Below are 17,247 nucleotides of genomic sequence, written 5' to 3' on the forward strand. Positions count from 1 at the left end.
TTGGCTAGGGGAGGGGGGGAAGGCCAGCTGGAAGGGGAGGGGAAGTGAAAGGGAGGATGGGAGGGGTGAGGGAATGGGAGGGAAGGAAGGATGGAAAGGGGGTGGGGGAGAGAAAGGGGGTGGTTAGGAAAAGCAAAGGAAAGGGGTGAGAGGGAAAGGAAGAAGGAGGGGAAGGGGAGGAAGGGAGGAAACGGTAGGGTGCAAGGCGGAGGAGGGAGAAGTGAAGGGAAGAGAAAGGAAGGGGATGGAAAAGGCTAGAGGCTGAAAGGAAGGGAAGGGAAGGGAAGGGAAGAGATAGGAAGTGAAGGGAAGGGAAGGGAAGGAAGGAAGGAAGGAAGGAAGGAAGGAAGGAAGGAAGGAAGGAAGGAAGGAAAGGAAGGGAAGGGAAGGGAAGGGAAGGGAAGGGAAGGGAAGGGAAGGGAAGGGAAGGGAAGGGAAGGGAAGGCTGTGTTGCAGGGTACGGTATATGATTCAAGGACAAATGCAGGAAGTACCCCCCCCCTCCACACACACACCACTCCAATCAGGAAGGAAGGAAGGAAGGGATGGAGGGAAGAGGAAGGGAGGAAGGAAGGGAAGGAAAAGAACAGGGGAGGGAGGGAGGGGAGAAGAAAGTGGGAGGGAATGGAAAGGAAGGGGAGGAAGGGGAGAGAAAGCAAGGAAGGAGTTGGTGGAAGGTGGGAGGAAAGGACAGGAACGAGGTAGGAGAAGGAAAGGAAGGAAGGAAGGAAGGATGGAAGGAAAGGGGAGGAAAGGATCGGGAAGGGAGGGAGGGAAAAGATATGAAGGGAAGGGAGGTGGGAGGAGGAAGGGTAGGCGCGCTGCACGTAATAGTAATAATAATAATAATAATAATAATAATAATAATAATAATAATAAATCCTCATCACCCAATTAAGGATAGGGGGAGGGGTAGAACGAGTACTAATAATAATCATCATCATCATCATCATCATCATCATCATAATCTATCTGTCTATCTATCTATTGCCAGACGCCATAATCCCGTAAGGGGTGGCCATTTGACTCTGAGTTATTTGTTTTACGGGGAGGGGCACTAACCCTCCACCAACCCACTTGTTGACACGTAGGGAGCACGTATGGTTTGGTTATATGGTTACCACCCAGCGTTGTAAATGGTTTCTTGGCTTACAGGAAACCATTTGGCTTGTCACTCAATGTAAAGCCACCTGTAAAGGAAAGAAAAGCAATAAGAAGTGACAGGAAAGATGGGAGAAATAGGAAGAGAGGAGGACAGGCACGGAAAAAGAATGATAAAGGCTAAGGAAGAAGTAGGCAGCACTACATCAAGTGAGTGGATGATGGTCGCCACCACCTACCACTAATAATAATAATAATAATAACAATAATAATAATAGTAATAACAATAATAACAAAAAGGAAAATAATAATAATAATAATAATAGCAATAATAACAATAACAATAAAAATAATAGTAATAATAATAATAATAATAATAATAATAATAATAATTACCTGGGTTGGGTTCAGCTGATGTCTTGCTATCATCATCATCGCCAGTCTCGCCAGCCTGGGGTTCCGGGGAGGGTTCTGTCGATAGATAAATATAGACACAAATAGATATAAGCAGACAGACAGACAGACAAATAGATATAAACAGACACAGACAAACAGATAGACAGAGATAAACTGAGATATATAATTCCTTTCACTACAATACCGATAGACAGATAGATAGATATGGATAGATAGATAAATCCTTCTATTTAAACTTTCATTCAAACTCCTGCGATACCATTTTCACTTCAACTTGGCCTAGTCACGAAGAAGTGCTATGGAATGGAAGTAATGAGCAGCACTAGTCACGAAGAAGTGCTATGGAATGGAAGTCAAGAGTAGCACTAGTCACGAAGAAGTGCTATGGAATGGAAGTAATGAGTAGCACTAGTCACGAAGAAGTGCTATGGAATGGAAGCGAAGAGTAGCACTAGTCACGAAGAAGTGCTACGGAATGGATATAAAAAATAGCACTAGTCACGAAGAAGTGCACAGGGATGAAAATCTGGGCCAAGTTAAGGTGAAAGGAGTATAGCCACTTTGAGAGGGTGGGTTGAAAATACTATCTATCTGTCTATCTATTGCCAGACGCCTTAATCCCGAAAGGGGTGGCCACAAACAAATCGCCTCCACGTCGCACTGTCCCCCGCCATTTCATTGCCCCGCTCCCAGCTCACAACCCCCCTCTCTCATATACCTCTCCACTCCATCCCTCCATCTCATCCTTGGCCTTCCTCTCCCTCTCCCCCCTCCACCTCACTCACATACACTCTCCTCGTCAGTCTCTCACCTGCGCCTGGTTCGGGTTCGGGTTCAGCTGAGGGTTCTTCGGCGGGGGCGGGTTCAACGGTACTGCTTTCTTCAGCCCTCACCAGCCCCACCACCACACCGCACACCACCACACACCACACCATGTACTGCAAGCTCTTCATCCTGCTGCAAAAGAGAAAGAGAGAGATTAGATAGATACATTGATAGATAGATGGGCAGACATACATACATACACATAGACAAATACACACATACATACACATAGACATGAATACGTACACGCACACCACCACACACCACACCATGTACTGCACGCTGTTCCCCTTACTGTTAAAAGGGGGTGAAACAGATATTAGATAGATAGATAGACAGATAGATAGATTAACCACACCCCACCACACACACCACAAAGCACACCACACACTCCATCCTACAGCAAAACAGACAGGAAAAAAAACACATGAATATAAACACGCACTGACAGACAAACTACACACATACAATACATCTTTGTGTGCAGGGGAGGGTAATATTAGATCTGCTGATGAGGATAAATATTCGGAAACGTTGCCCTAGTTTAGTCCTTATGGTGTTTGAGTGACAGATAGACTGCTTGAGTGATAGATGGTTTGAGTGATAGGTAGAAGGCTTGAGTGATAGATGGTTTGAGTGATAGGTAGAAGGCTTGAGTGATAGATGGTTTGAGTGATAGATAAAAGGCTTGAGTGATAGACAGACAGCTTGAGTGATAGATAAACTGCTTGTGTGATAGACAGAAGGCTTGAGTGATAGATAAACTGCTTGAGTGATAGCTAGAAGGCTCGAGTGGTAGATAAACAGTTTAAGTGATAGATAAACAGCTTGAGTGATAGACAGGAGGCTTGACTGATAGACAGACAGCTTGAGTGAAGATATACAGCTTGAGATAGATAGATAGATAGATATATACCACACACAGAACCATAACATACTGTACATTGGTGAAATTTGCTACTGAAATTGAGAGAGAGAGAGAGAGAGAGAGAGAGAGAGAGAGAGAGAGAATGTGTGTGCTAAAGCAAGTCGAAGTTCAAGTTAAAATATTGTGTATGTACGTATATTGGCGTTTTGTGTGTGTGTGTGTGTGTGTCGTGTACGTATAGCTGCGTACGTATGTATGTGCGTTTCTCCACCCCTCTGAACACCCCCCCCCCCGCCCCACCCAATCGATGCTTCCTTGAATATGCCAAAAGAATGCCGGAGAGAGAGGGGGAGAGAGAGAGAGAGAGAGAGAGAGAGAGAGAGAGAGGGAGAGAGAGAGAGAAACTTTCAAAAAAAACTCTTTTTACTCTTGCCTCCTCCAGACGATTTTCTTCAGCTTAGAGAAGGACGTCCTCGGGGGGAAGGGGTTAATGAAAGCTATCTCTAAACCCCCCCTCTCTCTCTCTCTCTCTCTCCCCCCCCTCTCTCTCTCACAAGACCTTTAATTAAACACGAAACTACCGGATCTACCCAACAGACTACCAAGCAACGATAGATAGATAGATAGATAGACATGTTAATTTATAGACGGATAAATAGATAGATAGATACATAGACAGGGACACTCATAGATAAAACACAGGCATGGGTTGAGACAGACAGAAAGATAGATAGATAGATAGTTTGACAGGTAAGTAGGTGATGAATAGATGGAGAGAGAGAGAGAGAGAGAGAGAGAGAGAGAGAGAGAGAGAGAGAGAGAGAGAGAGAGCGCACGCCGAGCAAAACATCACCAGCTCTCATTTCGCGAACGCGGTTTCAATAACGTACAAACCTCTCATGTATAAATAAATAACTAAATAAATAAATAAAATAATACCCTTCCTTTACTCCCTTGACCTCACCTGACCCCTACCTGACCTTACTTTAATTAGGGAGGTGACCTTACGAGGGCGCGGGGACACGTTAGTTTTATGATCAACGTGGGGAAGGGGGGGTGTTCGTGAGAGAGAGAGAGAGAGAGAGACCGGAAGAAAATTAAAAAGCAAGGCAGTCTCTCTCTCTCTCTCTCTAAGGTCGCGAGTTCGATCCCCGGCCGAGCACTGAACCCTTCACCCTGAGGACGCATTTTCCTCTATTCTTACCATCTCCAGACGATTTTATTCAGCTGAGAGAGAGAGAGAGAGAGAGAGAGAGAGAAATCCCAGCTCAATAAAACCGTCTGGAGGTAAGGAGAATAAGTCCAAATCCTCACATACTCTACCAGCGCTGAATAAAATCGTCTGAACACAGTAGCAATAAAAGACAACCCTATTCGCAGTGTGAGAATTAACCCCTTGTGTCCGGCTATGTATTTTTGCACTTTATTAACCCCGCCAAAGAAACTGGTCGGAAGTTATGTATTCACCCGTATTTTTTGTTTATCTGTGTCTCTATGCAAAATATCTCAAAAAGTTACTATCGCATATTAATGAAATTTCGTGGATAGATGGGCGGTGGGTCTAGGAAGAGGCGATTAGATTTTGAGGTGGATCTGGATATGGATAGGGGAAGAAATCTAATTTTACTAACGGCAGAGGAGGTATGCCTTCTATGAGACTGTGTAAAAGGGCAGGCTAAGACCGTAGAATTAACTATCTATCTATCTATCTATCTATTGTCAGACGCCTTAATCTCATACGGGGTGGCCACAAACAAATCGCCTCCACGTCGCCCTGTCCCCCGCCATTTCACTGCCCCGCTCCCAACTCACCCCCCCCCTCTCTCATATACCTCTCCACTCCATCCCTCCATCTCATCTTTGGCCTCCCCCTCCCTCTCTCCCCCTCCACCTCACTCACACACACTCTCCTCGTCAGTCTCTCACTCTCCATCCTCTCCACATGGCCAAACCACCTCAAAGTATTTCTCCTAATGCTTGCTAACACATCCACAACGCTCCTTTACCTCCTCATTTGTCAGTCTGTCTCTCCATATGACTCCACAGGCTCCTCTTAAATAACTCACTAACTACCTCCACTGATGACTTTGGATGGAGGGTGACTTATCGTAAAATTATACCGGCGCCTTCTGAGGTATACGTTCTGTAAGTGTTGTCCGGTTTGGGCTGGTTTCACGCGAATCAATGCGGTTGTGCTATGTCGCGTTATGTGATGGCATGCAGTGGAGTGTGAGGAAGCAATGTTATGTTATGTTATGTCGCATTATGTGATGGCATGCAATGGAGTGTGATGAAGCAATGTTATGTTATGTTATGTCGGGTTATGTGATGGCATGCAATGAAGTGTGATGATGCAATGTTATGTTAGTGTTATGTCGCATTATGTGATGGCATGCAATGTTATGTTAGGGTTATATTGTCAGATTATGTAATGTAATCCAATGTTATGTTACGTCACCTGATGTGATATATTGCACTGTCTAGTTAGGATAATGTTACGGCGTGTCAGATTATGTAACGTAATGATGCAATGTTATGTTAGGGGTATTACTATGTCATGTTAGATTATGTAACGTAATCCAATGTTATGTCAGAGCGTCGCAGTAATGAGGCTATTAATAAAGGTCCATATCCACCCCTTCCTAGTAAAAAATAAAAATAAATAATTAAATCAAAATAAAAATAAAATATAATCGTCCAGAGACAACAAGAGTACAAAAATAAAATATAATAAAACAAAATGAATAAATACGCACTTAAAAACTCAAAAAGCGTCATCAGACTCAAGGGGTGAATCGATACGGCTTGGACACACGACCTTCACCTCCATCGGCGTCTTAGACCACTACACCACGCATGATGTAATACTGACATTATTATTATTATTATTATTACTACTACTACTGTTATTACTATTACTACTACTACACCACTATTTCCATTACTAAGGTACTACGACTACTACTATTGTTATTATTAGTCATCCACCCAACCATCATCAAATCCTATGTTGCCCAATGAGGAGCGTAGGAGCCCGGGGCTAGGCAAGTTGGTCCAGACATTTAAGATGAGTGAAATTATTATTATTATTATTTCTTCTACAACTATCATTATTATTATTATTATTATTATTATTATTGTTAGTAGTAGTAGTAGTAGTATCATCATCATTTAGGCCTACTGATTTCTCTGTTAATTCTTGCTATCTCCAAACACCTCTGGTAGGCATAAAAGTTTCTCTCTCTCCCTCCTTCTCTCTCTCTCTCCCTCCCTCCCTCTCTCTCAAACGGGCGTAAAATTGTCATCTCTCCATCTTGAATGCTGAGCTTTAACATGAGATCAACACTACCGTATGATACTAGTCACGAAGAAGTGCTGAGGTAAGACGCAGTGTGTCCAGGCATCTCAAAATGATCGGATCTTGAATTTGGCTCTGTTGTATTTTGTTTTTCTCTTGGAGGGAACTGTTAGTGCGGGCTCATGGCCTTTGGTTCCTTCTTCCTCGCATTAAAAAAAAAAAAAAAAACTGAGCTACGGTTTAAGAAGCTCCGTAACACCTCTTCCTTAGCGATTTGTTTCTGGATATGGTTGGTCAATATCCTTTTGTACGTTATTTATGCAGAGTATGGCGATATAGGAAGGATTTATTCATAGCTCATAAAAGGAAAACAAGGTGTAATAGACAAAATAAATCGCTTAAGTAAAGGTGTTAGGGAGCTTTATTAACCATGTAAGAAAGTTCCCTAACACCTTTTCATAAGCGATTCATTTTGCTCCTTACACCTTCCTGTCCTATCCTGTCACATAAATCCTTCCAACATCGCCATACTCTGCGTAAGTAACATAACAAAACGATATTAACCAGACGTATCCAAAAATAAATCGCTAAGGAAGAGGTGTTGGGGAGCTTCCTTACCTGACGGGAATACAGGTGTACACGTAACCTCCAAAAGTACCTCTACATGGCCTCCACAGCTCTCAAAAAAAAAAGACCAGAATACATACTTAACGACCGACCTCACCTCTCCCACCTTCTTCCCCTTCCTCTTTTTCCTCCCCCTCCCCCTTTCTCTTCCCCTCTCCCATCCTTTCTCCCTCTTTCTCTTCCCTTCTCCCTTCCTTTTTCCCCCTCCCTTCCTTTCTCTTTCCCTCCCCCCTTTTTTTTTTCTTCCCCTCTCCGTTCCTCTTTCCCCTCTCTCTTTCTCTTCCCCCCTCCCTTCCTTTCTCCCCTCTCCCTCCAGAACACAGGCACTTTACATGAATACCCGATTAATCCCTCCCCACCCACCCCCTCTCACGCATATCTCATTTCTGCTGCAATTATTTTACATCCCTTTTCTTCCTTCCTTCCATCCCTCACTTACCTCCAAATGTGACCTCTCTAAAACGACCTACCTCCAAACACAGCCAAGGAATCAACCTCCAAACGTCACTACTCAGGAACGACCTCCAAGCCTGCCCACTGCCTCCAAACTCCAAACTGTTACCTCCAAAAACGACCCATGAACTTCCAAATACCCCCCCAACCCCCTCCAAAATGACCAGCAGTGTCCATATGTACCCCAAAAAATGGCCTTCAGAAATGACCTACCTCTAAAATAATAATGATAATAATAATAATAATAATAATAATAATAAACAAACTTCAAATACTTCTAAAAATTGTCTCACTCTTCCCAAATCCGCCAGACCGTCTTCAAATGCGGTCTTCCTAGGGATCTTTAACTGTGACCCATTACCGACGGTGACCTAATAGAGGGGAGGGGTGGTGGGGGTAGGGGGAGGGGTGGTGGGGGTAGGGGGAGGGGTGGTGGGGGTAAGGGGAGGGGTGGTGGGGGTAAGGGAAGGGATGGAGAGGGGTAGGGGGAAAGGGGGGGGCCATATGGATTCGCCCTCACTCCTATACTGAAGACTTTACATTTACCCATTCTTCCCTCCCTTCCTTCCCCTTATTCTTCCTCTCCCTTCCTTACACATTACCCCATCCTGCTTCCTCCCTTTCCTCTCTTCTTTCCTCTCCCTCCCTTACACATTATCCATCCCCTTTTAAGAGGTGTTACATAAGCTTCCTAATCGAACCTTCATACCGCCCCCTTGTTAACAGCTCCAAGTGACCTACTCACAAACTTAACCTTCCAAATCTGCCCAATCCTCTCCAAACGCGGCCTTCCACGGTGAGAAGATGAGGGAACAGAAGGAGAGTTGAGAGGGGGTTGGGGTGGTTGGGGGATGGAGAGGGGTGGTGGTAGTAGGGGAATAGTGGGGGGAACATGTATAGATTTGCCCTGACTCCTATCATTAAGGCTTTACATTCAACCATCCTTCCATCCATCCCTCCTCCCCTCCTTCGTTTCCTTCCCAATTTTATACTTCCTTCTATCTTATATCGTTTCTTCCTTCACTTAAATACACTCCCTTCCCTCACTCTCCCGCCTTCATCTCTTTTCTTTCTTCCTTCCTTCTCTACTCCCTTCCATTTACTCATCCTTCCCTTCCTTCTTTTAAACGGGTATCCATTCTTCCCTCCCTTTATCACCCTACATCCTCCCTTTCCCTTGCACCCTTTTTCCTATCCTTGCCTCCCTCCCTTCGTCTTCCTCTACCCTTCCTTCTTCTTCCCCTTCCCTCCTATCCATTCCCTTCCCCTACCTCCTCCCCCCCTCTCTTCTCCCTCCCCCTTCCCTAAACACACTTCTTTGCATGAATACCTGATCTAACCCCTCCCCACCACCCCCACCCCTCCCTCGCATCTTTCATTTCCACCTCATTTATCTTACATTCTTTCTCTTCCTTCTATTCCTGACTTATCCCCCCCCCTCTCTCTCTCTCTCTCCCCTATCCACCCTCTCTCCTTCATTCTTCTCCTTTCCACCTCATTTCTCTGTCATTCTTCATCTTCCTTCCTTTCATCCATTCTTGACTCCCCTTCATTTCCTTCATTCTTTTTCTTTCCAAATCGCTTATCTGTCATTCTTTTGCTTCCTTCCATTCTTACTCCCCCTCTCTCTCTTTCCCTCTTCCTTTCTCATCTCATTTGTCATTCTTCTTTCCATCCATTTCTGAATTCTCTCTCCCCACTTCCTATTAACCCTTCTTCATTCTTTTCCTTTCCATCCTGTTTATGTCACTCTTCTTCATGCTTCCTTCCTTCCCTCCACTTCTACCCCCCTTCCCTCTCCTTTACATTTCCTCTCCATCTCATATCATTCGTTTTCCTCCTTCCTACCATTCCTGACTTTTTTCTTTCCTTCTCCTTGGCTCTCATTCTTCGCGTCAGTTATCCTACCTTCTTTCTCTTCCATCCTTCCATTCTTTCACTTTCTTCCCTTTCCACATTCATGTCATTCTTTATCTTCCTTCCTTCTACCTTCCTCCATTTTTTCCCCTTACTCTCCTTCCTCCTCCTTGTCTTGCCAAATCTTTCATTCTTTTCTCTTCTCCCTCATCCCTCCAATCCATTTTTCTTTTTTAGTTCTTTCCTCCAGTTCTCCATCCTCCCTCTCCCTCTCTCTCTCTCTCTGACCTCCCCTCCTTCCTCTTCAAATAGTCCCTTCTCATTGTATTTCTCCTCCTCCTCTCTCTCTCATCAATCTTCCCACCCTCCGGCCATCCCCCCTTCCGTTCATGTCCAGGGCTTCTTCACACACACACACACACACACACACACACACACACACACACACACACACACACCTTTCATCACTTCCTTCCCTTGCCCTCCCCTTCTCTCTCTCCTCTCCTCTCCCCTCTTCCCTTTTCCTCCCTCTCCCCTTTCCAGCTTCTCTCTCTCCCTCCCTCCCCAAAATCTCTCCTTCTTTCCCTTCTGTTCTTCTTCCTATTCACTCCTCCTCCCCTCCCCTCCTCTCTCCCCTCTTTTCTCTCTCTCCCCTCCTCCCTTTTTCTTTCTCCCCTCCTCCCCTCTCTTCTCTCCCCTCCTACCCTTCCTTTCAACTTCACTTCCTCATATTTTTTGCCTCCCCTCTACACTTCTCTCCAATATTTCACTTCCTCCATCTCTCTCTCTCTCTCTCTCCAACCTTCTACCCATACTCCCATTAATATCACTCACTCACTCTCTCTCTCTCTCTCTCTCTCTCTCTCTCTCACACACACACACACACACACACACACACACACACACACACCAAATGTTAAGAGCAGGTACGATACTGTCAATTGTGTAGTGAGGAATTTGAAGTATGGATGTAAGGACGCAAAACTGCCAGAGAATTGTCCACAGCCTTTTGCATCTGGCTGTACCTAATCAAATATGCACAGGGACAGAAGCCTACTCACACACACGTACACACGACACCTTTTAGATTAAACGCACATCAATATCCCTGCACACACACACACACACACACACACACACACACACACACACACACACACACACACACACACACACACACACACGGAAATCTTACACAACTTAACCCATAAACTTCTACCACGAACACACACACACACACACACACACACACACACACACACACACATACACACACACACACACACACACACGAATCTATATTGGATTATTGGGCCACACACACACACAAACAAACACAGTTTACATAACATTCAACAGAGACGAACATGTGGACCTACACTGGATCTCTCTTACACACACACACACACACACACACACACACACACAGGTAAACATGTCAATAACACATACGAGGGCACGTAAACGCACAGGCAAACACGACCATGCACACACACACACACACACACACACACACACACACACACACACACACACACAGCCAACTTTGTATACGGTATATCAAATGGACATTGACAACTCCTTCCCACCCTCTCTCCACACCACACCACACCACACCACTCCATACCACAGCACACCACACCACACTACACTATACCACACCACACCACAACACCACACCATCCTCATTCAATATTATGTACATCTGGAAGGTTCTTAAAAGGCAGGAGAGTTTACACACACACACACACACACACACACACACACACACACACACACACACACACACACACACACACTTCCTATATCACCTGACCTCAAAGTGTCTCTCTGGCTAATGAGAGAGAGAGAGAGAGAGAGAGAGAGAGAGAGAGAGAGAGAGAGAGAAACATAGCCCTTTCACGTGCTTAAGCATCACGTCAATGCGTCATCGACCTCTTCACTACGATGATCTCTGGAAGGGGGCGCCTCCACGTGATGGCACCGATATAACCAGGCGGCTCCACTGCCCGGCTATACACAGGTCCCTCAACTCCCTCCCTATCCCCCGAAATGAGATGGTGGACTGAAATAGGACAGTTTCAGCCTGCAGTCCTCTGGGTTCACGTATAGATGAGCCTGGGGTTACCACTACTACTACTACTGTTACTACTACTACTACTACTACCATCACTACTACTGCTACTAATGCCACTACTACTACTACTACTACTACTCTCTCTGCTACTACCACCACCAATACCACACCACCACTGCTAATGTTACTACTACTACTACCACCACCACCACTACTACTATCTCTCTTTCTCTCTCCCCAGCTTGAGAGAGAGAGAGAGAGAGAGAGAGAGAGAGAGAGAGAGAGAGAGAGAGAGAGAGAGAGAGAGTTGCGTTGTACAGTATGAAGTAATTACCATTGGCCTCTTTAGCACGTAGCGCCACCGTCCATACTGAATACACGCCAGGCCTGTCACGTTAAGGACTGGTGTAATGGCTTCAGCAGGAGTGTTTTATGATTTGTTAGTGGGCGTTGTGAGTACCAGGAAAGTACTACCACTACTGCTGCTACTACTACTAATACACATCCACTATTACAACTACTACTACTACTAAAAATCTATATCTATATACCTGGATAGCGTCCCCCAAAGAGAGAGAATACATAATAATAATAATAATAATAATAATAACCAGAAAGCACTCATAAAACGCATACCTCCGCCAATGCCACTGCCTTTAAAATGGATCTGAATCAGTCGAGATATCGTGTGGAATACATAGCCTCTGGATCCATTACAAAATTTAATCAATTATTCCTTGACCCATGGCCAACTCTTCCACAAAATTTTTACTGAAATTAACTGAAAACTTTTATCTATCTATTGTCAGACGCCATAATCCCGGAAGGGGTGGCCATTTGACTCTGAGTTATTTGTTTTACGGGGAGGGGCACTAACCCTCCACCAACCCACTTGCTGACACGTAGGGAGCACGTATGGTTTGGTTATATGGTTACCACCCAGCGTTGTACATGGTTTCTTGGCTTACAGGAAACCATTTGGCTTGTCACTCAAAGTAAAGCCATCTGTAAAGGAAAGAAAAGCAATAAGAATGACAGGAAAGATGGAAGAAATAGGAAGAGAGGAGGACAGGCACAGAAAAAGAATGATAAAGGCTAAGGATGAAGTAGGCAGCACTACATCAAGTGAGTGGATGATGCTCGCCACCACCTACCACCAACTTTTGGACATATTAAACATAGGATCCGGAGCCACCCGCAAATTTAACAAGTTCTTCCTTGACCCACGGCCCATCCATCCACCAAATATCACTGAAATTCAGAGAACTTTGGGGGATATCGTGTGGACAGACAGACATACGTGAATGCATACCTCAAACTTCCTTAGCGGAGGTAATAATAATTATAAATAAATAATTGGTGTAAAATCTCGGTTTCTTTATAACAAATACTTAGCCGTTAGGAAGATATTATCACTAGAATACTTCTCTAGTCACGAAGAAGTGCTATGGAAAGGATGTAGAACCGTAGTATATTCTTATTCTGTCACTGAGCTACAGAATTCAAGCTTCATAAGGACGAATATCTCAGCCAAGTTAACGTGAAAGGATTATAGAAAAAGACATGGTTCCCTATTCCCGTGGAAGCTCCCCAACACCTTTTCCTGAGCGATTTATCTTGCTTACCTTACTGCCCTCCTCTGTGTTGTGTAAATCCTTCCAACATCGCAATACTCTGCTTAAAATACGTAGAGAGAGAGAGAGAGAGAGAGAGAGAGAGAGAGAGAGAGAGAGAGAGAGAGAGAGAGAGAATGACAATCCCTCTTTTTATTTTTTTTTTTTACTCTTTGCACTTAGGTCAATAAAGTCAACAGCAATTTTAGGCTAATGACCCCAATCAATTAATCTCTAATTAGGTCGTGTGTGTGTGGAAGGGAGAGAGAGAGAGAGAGAGAGAGAGAGAGAGAGAGAGAGAGAGAGTTAGGGCAGGGTGTTGATTGGCTGGACGGATTAACTTCCTAATTCTCTCTCTCTCTCTCTCTCTTCCTGTCACTCTTATTTTCCCTCCTCCTTCCCTTCCCTCCCTCTCCACCTCCTCTCACTTCCTGGATCACTCTCTCACTTTCTCTACCTGTTTCTTTCTCCTCTTCTCCACTCGCTTCCTCTTCCACTCTCTCTCTCTCTCTCTCTCTCTCTCTCTCTCTTCCAGCCTCCTCTCTCATTCTTTCCCTTTTCCTCGCTTCCCCTCCCCTCTCCCCACTCCCCGCCACCCAACTAATGAGGGGATTGTAGTGCTTAAGGGGGGAGAGAGAGAGAGAGAGAGAGAGAGAGAGAGAGAGAGAGAGAGAGGGAGAGAGAGAGAGAGAAATAACTTGGCATGTTTTTTTACTAGGGGGAAAATGGAGGGGGGTGGGGGAAAGCTGGGGGAGGTGGTGGGGAGAATTAGCAGAGGGGAGGAAAGGAAATGTGTCGCTCTCTCTCTCTCTCTCTCTTTTACCCTCCCCTGCCGACTCACTTCCCTATTTCCTCTCTCTCTCTCTCTCTCTTTTACCCTTCCTTTCCTCTCTCTCTCTCTCTCTCCTGATCAATATTCTACACTCACTACTTATTGTAAATCCTCTCCCTCATAACAACGGGCACGCAGCACCCGTCCGACTACGCTCTCCCTCCCCCTTCACTCCGACTCCCAAATGCAAGAGTTACCCCGGTTCTCTGTCTTTCACCTAACGGAACTGGGCATCTCTGGAGCTGCATTTCTCAGTCTCTCTTTCCCTCTGCCTACGACCTCCAGTTTTTTAGAAACATATGGATCTTTATTGTTTTGCTTTCTTCATATTTCCTGGCGATGAACAGGCTTTGAATGCTCTCTCTCTCTCTCTCTCTGCTTTCCTTCCCTCCCTCTCCACCACTATACAGGAAGTGAGTCAGTCGCTCTCGTGAGGCCAGTCAGCTCAGACGTGCTAGAGACCTGTGGTAGTGTTGTGCTAGTGTGCTTTAGTGATCTGTGATAGTGGTTGTGTTAGTGTGTTGTAGTGATCAGCGATAGTGCTGTGCTAGTGATCCGTGAGTGTGTGTGTTGTGGTGACCCGTAGTGACCCGTGATAGTGTGTGCTACCTTGTGTGAACTAGTGCGTAATGGCTTCCTCGGCAGAGAGCTGTGTCCCCACTGCAGGTACTGAAAAGGACTACCTTGAATTAAAGGAGGAACTTCTCGAACTGAAGCGGGAGGTACAAATTCTCAGGCAGGAGAAGGCACAAATGAGGGAATTGTTGGAGGAGATGTTGGAGGAGAAAGAGAAAAAGGCTGAAGGTTGGACACTTGTTAACAAGGGTGCAACGAAGTTCACTCTTAAAAAGCAAACGGAAATTAAGACAACTAATACATTCGACACACTACGGGACGAATGTGAAGGGAAGGCAGAGAGGGAAGTAGAGGAGAAGGACGGTGAGAGAACTTCCAGTACAGGTAAGTATAAACAGAACAAGAAAGGTAAGAAAAATGTTGTTGTTGTTGGAGACTCCCAGGTGAGATATCTGAACAGGGCCATGTATACTCCACTCGCTAAACATGTGTGTCTTCCAGGGGCCAGGGTGGCTAATGTGGTAGATAAAATTTCAAATATCGTAAAGGAAAGTGGTGAAAAACCCACTGTGTGCCTCAGTGTAGGAGGCAATGATATTAGTAGCCGTAAGAGTGAGGTACTGTGGAAAAGGTACAAGTTGATGTTAGAAAAGGTTAGGGAGAGGGGAGGAACCCCTGTAGTGCTTGGTGTTTTACCAAGGTGGCGGGTTGGAAGAGAATGGTTGAGCAGGGCAATAGGGTTTAATTGCCGCCTTGAAAGGTATTGCAAAGATAATGCAATACCTTTCATAGACAGCTGGGACCGGTTTTATGGACGAAGTGCCTTGTATAGTTGGGATGGGACTCATCTTAGCAGGCAAGGAGTTACTGTTTTAGCTGGAATGATAGATAGGGAGTTGGAGGGATTTTTCGAGATTGAGAAGTAGGTGTACAGGAAGATGCAGCAACTACAGTCAGAAATCATTATTACCATGTTTGGATAGATGCATCGATACTTGCAAAATTAAGAACAAAAGTTCAACCAATAGTGTAGATACATCCACTCAGGCACCTCAAATTGAGCAGGCGATGATAGATGATAGAACAAGCGATGATAGAAGGGCGATAAGCGATAGTACAAAAAATTGTTATATTAGTAAAGTAAAGAGTTTCCCAGTTAGTAATAAAATAAATAACAGTAAATGCCAAGGTAAAGGCATAACTACTCGTAATAATCTGAAAGTGTACTACACAAACAGCCGGAGTTTACGTAATAAAATGGATGAACTGAGGGCTTTAATTTGTACAGAGAAAATAGACATTGCCGTTATTAGTGAAACTTGGATGAATACAGACACTCGAGAATTTTTAGCAGAATATCAGATAAAAGGCTATAATATTTTTGTGTCAAACCGTCAGGGAAGAAAGGGGGAGGGGTAGCTATTTATGTAAAGGATTCATTAAACTGTTACAATAAAGCAGACATTAAAGTAAATAGGGACACAGAAAGTGTCTGGGTTGAAATTAGTAACAATAGGGAGAAATTAGTCTTAGGAGCAATTTACAGATCTCCAAAATTAAGTAGAGCTGATAGTAAATACCTCTGGGAGGAAATTAGGAAAGCATCACAGTCCAGCTTAGTAATAATTGTTGGGGACCTTAATCTGCCAAGGATAGATTGGAGAAATCAGACAGGAGATGCAGAGTCAGAGGAATTTCTAGAGGTAGTACAGGATAATTTCCTTTATCAGTATATCAGAGAGCCCACCAGAGGTAATAATATACTAGATTTGGTTTTAGCTAATAAAGAAAATATCATTAGCGATATAGAGGTTGGTGGACGACTTGGTAATAGCGATCATGAAGAAATTAAGTTCAAATTTATTTGGGATGTCTGTTCCACTGAAAATACCTCCACCGTTCCTAATTTTCGTCTAGGAGATTTCGATGGCTTAAGAGCTTATTTTCGAACGGTATTCTACAGGGAGATTAGCTATTTGAGGGAATGTCAGGTTAGTGGGGATCCCCAGGTCATAGGTCAGGCGCAGGAAGCACGTGGGGACGTCCGTCAGGTGTCTGTGAGGGGGGAGGTGGTAGATAGGAATGTAGTCCAGGTGACGGAAATTAACTCAGCTCCAGTACCAAACAGACGTTCGACCAGTGAGAAGTATAACGAGTTAATAAATATAATATACGGAGGCCAAGATAGATATATTCCTTCAAAACCGTTTAGAACTAACAATTCAGAACCAAGATGGTTAAACAACAGATTAAAATCTCTCATAGGCCAAAGGAAAGGAATATATAGAAAAATAAAACGTGGAGAGGAACACTTACGTAACCGGTACACAATTTTAAATAGAGAAGTAAAGAGGGAGATAAGAAAAGCAAAGAGAAGTTATGAAATTAAGGTTGCAAGTGAATCAAAAGTAAACCCCAAGGGTTTTTATCAAATGTACCGAACGAAAAATAAAGATAGGATAGGACCACTCAGAACAGAATCAGGTGACATTACCAGTGAAGATAAAGAAATGTGCTCCATCCTAAATAATTATTTCATATCAGTATTCACCAAGGAAAATCTAAGCCTGGTCCCACAAGCAGCAAATATTTACCATGAGAATACGGAAAATATTCTTAGTAAAATAACCATTAGTAAGGAGGACGTATTGAAAGAAATTAACAAGTTAAAACCTCAAAAATCGCCAGGTCCGGACGATATAT

The 17,247-nt window shown here is 44.2% G+C and overlaps 1 protein-coding gene across 2 annotated transcripts in view; it reads right to left on the reverse strand.

The window, feature by feature from the left end:
- LOC145408932 (uncharacterized) overlaps positions 1-17,247 on the reverse strand; it is a 108,094-nt gene that overhangs the window by 12,649 nt on the left and 78,198 nt on the right. The window contains exons 2-3 of one of the 2 annotated variants that reach the window (XM_080279513.1): positions 2,330-2,472; positions 1,498-1,572 (exon numbers count right to left, since the gene is read on the reverse strand). In XM_080279513.1, the coding sequence (XP_080135639.1) occupies positions 1,498-1,572; positions 2,330-2,471 (217 nt within the window). In that variant the 5' untranslated portion in view covers position 2,472. Of the gene's footprint in view, positions 1-1,497; positions 1,573-2,329; positions 2,476-17,247 lie in introns of both variants that reach the window. The other variant, XM_080279512.1, reaches the window with a different exon arrangement.

The sequence above is a fragment of the Coenobita brevimanus genome, chromosome 79 (genome assembly GCF_032717465.1).
Source record: "Coenobita brevimanus isolate Jiangsu-jjx chromosome 79, ASM3271746v2, whole genome shotgun sequence".
Lineage (NCBI taxonomy): Eukaryota > Metazoa > Arthropoda > Malacostraca > Decapoda > Coenobitidae > Coenobita > Coenobita brevimanus.